Source organism: Lygodium microphyllum, chromosome 19, assembly GCF_053477565.2.
Source record: "Lygodium microphyllum isolate KBCC chromosome 19, Lygodium_microphyllum_v1.1.10, whole genome shotgun sequence".
Classification (NCBI taxonomy): domain Eukaryota; kingdom Viridiplantae; phylum Streptophyta; class Polypodiopsida; order Schizaeales; family Lygodiaceae; genus Lygodium; species Lygodium microphyllum.
Window position 1 is genome coordinate 68652786 of NC_141153.1, and position 9874 is coordinate 68662659.

The 9874-nt window shown below is 40.6% G+C and overlaps 1 protein-coding gene across 1 annotated transcript; it reads right to left on the reverse strand.

Moving 5' to 3' along the window:
- Positions 1–2153: 2153 nt before the first annotated feature.
- Positions 2154–5512, reverse strand: LOC148019989 (uncharacterized). Its single transcript, XM_087700235.1, has one exon. It carries the CDS (start codon positions 4843–4845, stop codon positions 3040–3042), a length of 1806 nt encoding a protein of 601 aa, XP_087556361.1. The 5' UTR covers positions 4846–5512; the 3' UTR covers positions 2154–3039.
- Positions 5513–9874: the final 4362 nt, after the last annotated feature.

Consider the following 9874-nt stretch of genomic DNA (forward strand, 5'->3'; position numbering starts at 1 on the left):
ATAAACATTATAGTCTGAGGAAACTAGAGGCTTAAGGGTTTGGCCCTGTGATAGTGTTTGCATGAACATACAATATCATCGTGTATGATTGACACCCACATACTGTAGTACATCATCTTGTCCCCAGTCACTGACCTACCTTCTTCCCACACACAAGGATTGGCCCAACCGATGGTTATTTTGTAAAATTGATAACATTCATAGAGGGAATTCCCTCCGGTTATTTCTAAAGTCTGCCTTTAGGGCCTTTGCCACCTCGTGAATCCCATTAGCAGCACAGGGGAAACCTCCTCTCATATTAATAACACTCTTTCTAAGGTGATTCCTGTTGTCGTATTAATCAAGAACATTCTTTCCCGTGCTTCATCCACTTTAATATTTTATGTAGCATTAAATCCATTAGGCTTCCAAGTGGTGGACCCTTTGTCCCTCAAATCTCTGCTAATGATAATTCTAATGCCATGGAAGTTGGTCAGGGGATCTATAGAGACACTCATGGCTCTGCATGACGAATTTGCACTAGTTTGTGGTTCAGTAGTTAGCACCCCAAAAAACTGAACTACTCTTCATTGGCTGGGAGATCCTCATCTTGGCTCATAGACTGTGGGTTCAAACTAGTACAACTTGGCTAAGCTTTAGAACATCATCAATTTCTTTCATTTTCTTTGTGCATGAATCCCATAGACCTGCTCACTCGTGAATGCCCTTCTTGAATAGAGAGGCAGATAGCTTCGGGTTGTCAACCATTGGTGTAAGGCCATCTTCAGATGCAACAACTTGCAACCATACTACCAAGTAGATCTTAGTATCAGCCCACTACTACCTTAAAGTTATATCCAAACAAAATAGATACATTGACTCTTTTATGCTTTTTGTTCCATAAAAGAGAGAGTATGAGAAAAGCTCCTCTTTATTGCAACCTATGATTTGTCCAAAGAGAATATGTGCACACACATGGACACATGTTTGATGTTTTAGGCACAATAGACATCTACAAAAAAAGCACGTGTGAGGATTGTATAAGAGCGTTTATAGTGCCAATTCTTTGTTGTCTATAATCATATACACAAGTCATCGGTTAAGTGTGATGAAGAAGGCAATGAATGTCTAGCAAAGATAGAGAACTAACTTTAATCACCCAATAAAAGTCAAAATATGAATGCCAACATACAAGAATGAAGATGTCTTCAAACCCTAAAATCCTTTAAATTTCCTCCACATCTCCATCATAGTTAGAAAGCTTTTCCAAAGTCAAGCTAAAAAACATCATTCACACAAGTTTTCTTGGGAAAAGAATGCACAAAGCCACTTGTTTTCATCTAAAGTGGAGAAGTTCATCAACCAACAAGTTTTAGTTCAACCAATTCAAGTGGTTGTTTTCTAGAGTGAGTAAGAGATCTAGCAAGGAGGCGACCCCCAATGATCAGCCAATTCTTTGTCACATGCAAGCCATTGATAAAGTGAAACAATCTCCAACATGATCAGATCTCTGCTCTACGTTTGTATGAAGCCTCTCACCAGGACAAAATAGTGGGCAAATATTGATCAACTTGGATTGACTTCAAGCATAAGAGCTTCAAGATTTTCCTTAGATTCAGATTTTTGCTGGAGGTTCATGAGTAAACTTATCCAATTTGCAGATTCTTCAAGGATTGTAAGGGCAATTTAGGTACTGATTTCGTTATCCTATTTGCAGATTCTTGAAGGATCATAACGGCAATTTAGGCGCCACAACACCAGTCCCCCTCAGTGGATATTGTCAGTTCAATTCTCAATAGCTGCACCTCCTCAGTGCCTTGACAAGATTGGACATTCTAAGCTACTTTGCTTTAGATGATAAACACATTGAGCAGATTTGTCTGTCATTACTCAAGCTCAATAGACTATTTACAGCAGGTAATTATGGCAGACAACCTAATTGAGAACTCTAATATAATGGTTGATGTTTACAAAACAAACAAAAAAGATCCATCCGTCTGGTAGTTCCATAATAAGATTTGACTTGCTTAACAGTTTATGAGTTTTTCCAACTCTAGATTCAGCAGGATGTCTGTAATTTATAATCCTTCAATAGCAGATCTCTCATTCACTTCAAGAAAAATGTTCTGTCTTGTTGATTATAAGATTTGACTTGCTTAACAGTTTATGAGTTTTTCCAACTCTAGATTCAGCAGGATGTCTGTAATTTATAATCCTTCAATAGCAGATCTCTCATTCACTTCAAGAAAAATGTTCTGTCTTGTTGATTAGCACATACAAGCAGAACAAAATGAGTAACCTTAGTCAAGAATACAAATAGCACTCTTATGAGAGCTGCCTTTTAGGCGAGATGCAAATCTCAACAATGAACAAATTGGACTGGTCCTTTACACTGCCATCCTTCCATCCTGAAATCTTTCCAAACGATGGTTCTGGAGTCCAAGAACCATTTCTTTCTTGGACCTCCCACAAAAAAACATTATATGCACACAGCATTCATGTGGCATTAGTGGAGGTAGTGACACAAACATGAGTGCTGCATCTCATACAGTCAAAAACTTGAGCCCTGAGTGCCAGATCTTGAGTCTTCTGGTTACAAAGCATACAAAACTTCTTGAATATGAGCTCAATCAGGCTGCCTGGTTGCACTTCAATCTCTCTCCTTTTGTTCCACAGATGAATGAAGAAAGATTCTCCGAGCTGCAACATTTTCGCTATTACCCATTGTTGATTGACAGCATTCTTTGGTCCTTTTCACAACATACAAATCTCAACAATGGACTAATTGGACTGATCCTTTTCACTGCCATCCTTCCATCCTGAAATCTTTCCAAACGATGGTTCTGGAGTCCAAGAACCACTTCTTTCTTGAAACTTTGAGCAGTGTTGCTCCAATCAGTGAAATCACAATGAAATTAAATTCACAAGCACCCATTTGGTGTTCATGGAGGTGGCAATGCATACATGAATGCCATGTCCCCAAAAAAATTATATACACACAGAATTCATGTGCCGTTTTTGGAGACAGCAACACAAGTATGAATGCTCCATCCCATACAGTCAAACTTGAGCCCTAAGTGCCAGATCTTGAGTCTTCTGGTCACAAAGGACACAAAACTTCTTGAATATGAGCTCAATCAGGCTGCCTGGTTGCACTTCAACCCCTCTGCTTCTTTTATTCCACAGATGAATGGAGAAAGATTCTCCGAGCTGCAACATTTTTGCTATTACCCATTGTCGATCGACAGCATTCTTTGGTGATTGGAAGAAGCTTTCAATATGCTCCCAATCTACAGGATAGAAAGCCTGTGGTGGCAAAACTGTGCATTTGAATTTAGAGTATTTCATCAGTCGGCTGACAACTCTAGAAACAAGGTAGGGTCCATTGTGACCCCACTTACTTCCATTGAAAGTGAGAGAAAACTCCTGTATGAATTTGAATAACATGGGGCTTCTTCGGTCAAAAATCATCACAGCATTGTTGAGCCTAGACCACTTTCCTGTCTCTTTATCCATAGACTGTGCACCAAGAGTGTTGGAGAGCTGGGACAAATTTCTCATAAGAATTACATCACTGTCTAGGTAGATACCTCCATACTTGTAAAGCACCAGAAGGCGCAGGAGGTTGGAGAGGTTTTGGTTGAAGGAGATTCCACCAGGGTCGATCCAACCCTTTTTGAGATGCTGGAACCATTTCTCTGCAGGGGTGGACTTGAGAAGAAACGGCACGTTTGGAGCTACAGCCAGCAATTTGAATCCTCTCTCTAAAAATGGCCATAGCAGTGCTCTGCCTTTGCTTGAATCCATTGAGCGGGATAGGATAATGACACATCCTGCAGGGTGTGTTTTAAACACACTTTCTAGACCCAGTTGCTCTCTAGGTCCAAATGAGCTCAATGGAGAAAGCCATGTCATGAAAATCCGAACACTGCATTTTTGTGCTTTCTTGCTGTCAGTGGCTTTTCCTGCAAGAAACTCATCTATACGTCTTGAGAACTGTTGGGCGAGCTGATCTGAGTGGAGAATTTTGATGCTCCTCCAGCTCACCCTTAACCAATGCAGCCTCTCCTCCAAAGTTGCATCAACTGAGGGCTGTGGAATTTTGGTACGGGAAGTAGTAGATAACACTTCTTTTTTATCAATACTAACTTGTGAACTGTTGATTGAAACATCTACAGGAAATTCAGCTTCCCTTGACTTTGAGCCTCTTACCTGCTGCAAGTAAGCTTTATGGATCATTGCACCCTCAGTCACCATCTTTGCTTCTGCTGCTGTTTCATGGTGCACATGTTCAGATACTTCATGATCATCAAACAACCCAATAATATGTTCAAAGTGATTGAAATTTTGTACTCTTGTCTCTGATGAGGCCATTGCTGTGTGCAATTCAGTAAGATTTGCTTCACTTTCAGATTTCAGTTCTTTATGTTTCTCCTGCCTCCCTTTGGATGTACTAATACTGCTAGGGTGATCTCCTAAAACTTGATCAGATGTTTCCTGCAGAAGTTCGAGAACATGTCCAGTAACATCTTTCTGCTCGACAAATGATGGAAGCTTGTGTGTAATTACGTGCTCATGGGGATGTATATTAGGTATGAGACCGTGCTCTTCAAACATCATTGCAGCCGTCTGTCTCTCAGAGAGAGGCTCTGCAATGACATGGGCATGTAAGCAGGAACCAGGTGCACAGGCCGGCAGAAGCAAAAGAGAGGGAGTCAAACTAGAAGGAAGAGGGAGGAAATCAGATGGAGGAATAGGTGAGTCAAGAGAAGGGCAGTGCAATTTGAGAGACAAGTGAATAAGGGCAGTCAAAGAAGCAATCAGAGGAAGGAAGGGGATCCGCCAGACTAGCTTTCTAGCTGCCATGGCGGCCTAATGTGCCTGTGGGATGGATAACGTGTGATGGATAATTGATAGATGTGCCACTTGATGGGGCAATATCAAGCTAGAGACAGTATTACATCCTGTTAGCGATTCTGAGTTGTGAGTGGGCTAGGCTCAAACAGATAGGCCTCTTGAAGGAGCAGAGCAATAGCGACTTAGCGGCAGTACAATCTTCTGTTGACAGATATTTTGATGGCCTGGTTTAATAACTCCATGAACAGCTCCTGTTCTGCGGGTAGAAAGCCCGCATTTTCCCTCAAGTTCCTTGAGGATGTTGCACAATAGCATCATCTTAGGATGCTCCAGAGTTATGTACTTTCAGAATCACAGCCATGCAACCAGAGGGGCCACCTATGTTTGCAAGGACGGCAGCTCCAAGCGTATGATGATGGGCCTCCTCTTGATGTTACGGGAGATGCGGCTGCGTTTGATTCTTCTCTCTTCTTCTTCGTATTCTTGTTCTTGTCCTCCTTCTTCTTCTTCTTCTTCTTCATCTGTTCTTTCGAGTGCAACACAAATGGACGTGCCGTCCGAAGCGTGCCGTCGCGACCGGTCATGGCGCTCTCTCTGTGTCTCTGTCTCTGTGCGCGCAAATGCACACCTCGATCAGACCGAGGACGTCCAGCCGTTGGGAACTGTTGTTTTTGCAGCGTCCAAAGGAAACCAAGCCGACGCGACAAATCCGTTAAGGCTAAAATTAATGTCACAATGTTCCAATTTCAACGTATTATTTAATTTTAATTTTATTTTTAAAATTAATTTTATTTTTTAAATTAAACTCAAACTTTGACAAGCGTGAAAGGCTTGGCCAAACTGGCCCTAAGGTGAAAGGGCCAATAAAGTGACTGCCCTCAAAAGAAAAAACACACCCCACCCCAATTCAGTGACAATTTTACAAAAAAAAATCGGCTTTTTCAATTACAAGATGCGTCGAAACATGTGACAAATTGTTAATTGTGAGAACTTTCATTTGATAGCTACTAATGCTACGTGTTTTTATGATTTTTGAATTGCTTTGCATGTTTTGCCTTTCAGTCTTAAATAATTTAATCTACATGATCACATGGTTAGGGAATTCGAATCACTCGCAGTATACCACTTTGAGAGAGAAAGAGAGAGAAGAGACATAAAATGTTTTGATTGATATTTTTAAATGCAAAGTCTATAATAAGTACATTGATAAGAGGAGATGGGCACACAAAGGCCAAAACCCTTATTGACACTTGGACGCATGTTTGAAGCCTACTTAAAATGTTGGTTATGTCTTCCTAAGAGCATTCAAGATGGCTAGAACTTCAAATCTACAAGTTCTTAAGATGCATCTATGTTTATTCAACTCTCTTTCTTGATGAGAACTTTGTTCTTATTAGACTAGAGGTGGTGGTTCAACATCATTGCTTTGATTACATTCCATAACTTCGAAACTCTATGGTCCTCGTTTTGACTAAAGTATTGAGGCTAGCTTGTTGAAACCATCGCATCCTTATAATGCCAAAACATGTGTGTGGCAATTCCCTATGTGCCGATTCCCTTATGGGTTGTGGACATGGGGCAACATCCATTGATTCTCTTAAACTTGGTAATTTTGTCCTTGGCAAGAAGCTTCTTTGTGACTATCTTCCATCATAATAATTTAAATATTGACTTGTCATGGCTGTTCACACCATGAATAATCTCCACTTTCACATGTGCTCTAAGACTTGGGGTAAGAGTCCTTCCAATCTTCTTTGATTTTGCCAAAAACATAGCTTTGGCCCACTTGGAAATAGACCCTCTTCTTCATTTTGGATGTTGCCAACTCTTTGTGATTGACCACGCATCTCTCAAGGCTATCAAAGCAGCCTATAAGTGAAGATGGAAGCTAATCTCCTTCTTTTCCTACAAGATTTGGCTCATCAATTATTTATCTTTCCAGCCATGCACAAACTTGTTTGTTAGTTTCTATAACTCCATAAGCTTATTATTGCCTCTATCCCATAGATCCACCCATCTTGCTAATACTCTCCTAGCTAGTTCTTCTGATAACTTTGGTTTAAGGTAGATGGAAGGACTCTGAATAGGCCTTAAAGATAGTCCATATGCTTTATAGCAAGGATATGTCTCCTTTCTAACTCGCTTGAGTCCTTCAAGGACTATGTGCCACAAGGTGGGGGTAGTTGAGATCGACGGTTGAGGGGGGTCGTGGACCGCGGGGAGGATCTAGACCAGTGCTTTTGGCACGAAAGTAAACCCCGCCACAAAAGTAAACCCAGTCCAAAATTGGCGGCCGACCCTGCTGGAAAAGGGGGGTTTGTGAGCAGTACGAAGTAGCACTGGGCACACCATCATTGATGCAGGGCCTTGGAGGCTTGCTGAGCATGGGCCATGATGTGCAATCATAGTCCTGAGGCTGGGCAGGAAAATATTCGTGTCGCCCCCACCCCATTGGGCGATTCACGTCGTCTTTTTTTTACTGCATGTGCCATCGCTGCATGTGCCATCGCCATTGCTAGAACATGTGTGTGCCATCACATCGCGAGAACCTGCATCTTTTTTTTTTACTGCGTGTGCCATTGCCATCACCAGAACCATATGCCGTCTATCTCCTTCTAGTCATCGCCATCGCCATCACCACAACCTCGTCCATCTAACTTAGCACTGCGGGTCTAAAGAAGAAGGAGAAGAAGAATCGCCTGTTGGAGGATCGCCATCGTGTGGAGGAAGAAAGCAAAGGAGGAGAGAGAGAACGGGGAGGCAGAGGGGATCATCGAACATTGACAGTCGCGTGATCGTGCAGCCTCAGCAGTGGAGAGAGAAGGGGTGCAACGTGGAAGGCAATCCCTCAAAGGCCATCGCCGAGCACATCGAAGATATCTTAGAACCATGCATAAATTGTTGAGACGATTGTTTCTTGATGATCGCTTTGAAGGTGTCAAGTGCATCAATGCCCATGCATGTCCTAATTGCAATGCATCTATTAATCATGACTGTTAAGAGAAGCCCATGATTGTTAATATTGTTGCATAAATTATCTGATATGTAACTGGTACGACGAAAGGCTATGTATATAGCAACCTCCTCGGCAATTAGCAATCCATGACCTCGTGGCCCACTCATTCATAGTTTATACATGTACTTGGTTGTGGTCTAAATGATCCTAACATTCTAATAGAAGATCAATTTTGAGTGCTTCTTCTATGTTTGCTATGGATCCTAGTTAGTACATCCGACGAATGCCAAGATGCATTGAACTTGGTTGAGTTAGTACGTCCAATGAATGCCAACAAAGTCTAGTACGTTTGGCAAATGCCAAGTCTAGTATGTCCCTAGTACGTCTGGTGAATGCCAATATACATTGAATTTGGTTAGGTTAGGCCTCTTTTCTTTGCCTATTGACCCTTTGTCCTTGTGTAAACCTAGCAACATGCTGTAGTAGGCCTTTTCCTAGCCTTCTTTCTTCTTCTATTTTGAGTATGATCTCATGTGCTAGTCTATCCATGTGCATAGTATGTGCCTTCTCATATTAAGCTAGCAATTGCTAGATTTTAAGTGAAAATTCTCTAAGATAAATTTCTAGGTCATCAATGTTTGAACTTGAGGAGACATGGTTGTTTTTTCTTCTTATGCAACTAAGGTTTCAATGATGCCAATGATCAGGTAGAGTGGTAGGTGCCCTTGTTGAAGACAACTTTCTTTACTTCTATGATTCACCAAGTGGTCGACATGTTGCTTTCTTAGGATTGAGATGTTTGTCACCAAAGTAGTCCTCATCAGCTTTGGCAAAATGTGTAGACAGTAGTGTCTTTGTCACTCATCTATCTCAAATTATTTCAATAATTTGCTTTAGTTTGTGTGTTTTCCTTATAGTTTGTGGAGTCAATTGTATAGTTTGTGGTCTCATTTCTCATACTTCCTTTTTCTTGCTCGATCCCAATTTCTTTTAAATTGTTCCTTTTTTGTTTAGCCATGCATTTCTTTTTGACAATCAAATAATGTTTCCCACTTGGAGCAAATGCCAGTGCATGCCTAGCAAGGAATTTGTTTTTTCTCAAACAATGTGACTAAATACAATGTAGTTTTTGTAACATAAATGTGTTTATGTTTTTTAATTAAGTTTCATGCATTTCACATACAACATTAGAACTTAAAATAAGTAATATTAACTTAGGACCTTAATAGCAACCTTCAAGTAATTTTAAGCACTTAGATTTGTTGTTCACTTAAAGTTTCAACCCCCCCCTAAAGTTAGGTGTCAATTCCATACGTTAGGTGATTGTTGCATGGATTGTTTGTTCCTACTTTCTACCTCACTTCCTCATGGATCCATCATCCACAATATTAGGCTGTAGTTCACTAGGGGGATCCAGTGATTTCAATTCGAGTAGTCCTTTATGTAATAACCATGCTTATGATAGTTAAAGCAAGAAGTAGAGAGATTTTTGTGAACTACAAGTGGGTCCATCCAATACTCTCCTAGGTGGTTAGTGATGATGAGTGTATTGCTATGGTCCTTGGCCAAATCAACTTCAACCAATTCTTGGGGATACCACTAGAAAATGAAGATGTTATCTCAACATTTTCCTAGAATGTATCCTGGTGGTGTGGCTATTTACTCCAAATATGGATGAAGCTAGGGAGGTCGGATAACTCTACCCATATAGAGACCTCAATAGGTTTGGGGCCATGGGAGCTAAAATTTGGAGACCACTTCAATAGGAAGAGAAGGGTGTTTCTTATCATCCATTGGCCATGTAATTGGTACGGGCATTCATACAATGAAATTATCTAATATGTAAGTGGTTTAGGGTTAAATTATCCTATATGTAATTGGTAACATATGTTGCAGAAATTATCTGATATGTAATTATTAGATATGTTGTAGAAATTACTTGATATGTAATTGGTACGAGTATCCGTACAATGAAAGGCATAATATGCATAAAAGCATCCGTAGTATGATGAAAGTCATACACATGATATGTGAGAATGTTAAACTTCGTATATGCATACCATTTTCATCACGCATAAGGCA

What these genes read in the sequence shown, in the direction of transcription:
- LOC148019989 (XM_087700235.1), bottom strand. Translation starts at nt 4,845, where the DNA reads ATGGCAGCTAGAAAGCTAGTCTGGCGGATCCCCTTCCTTCCTCTGATT.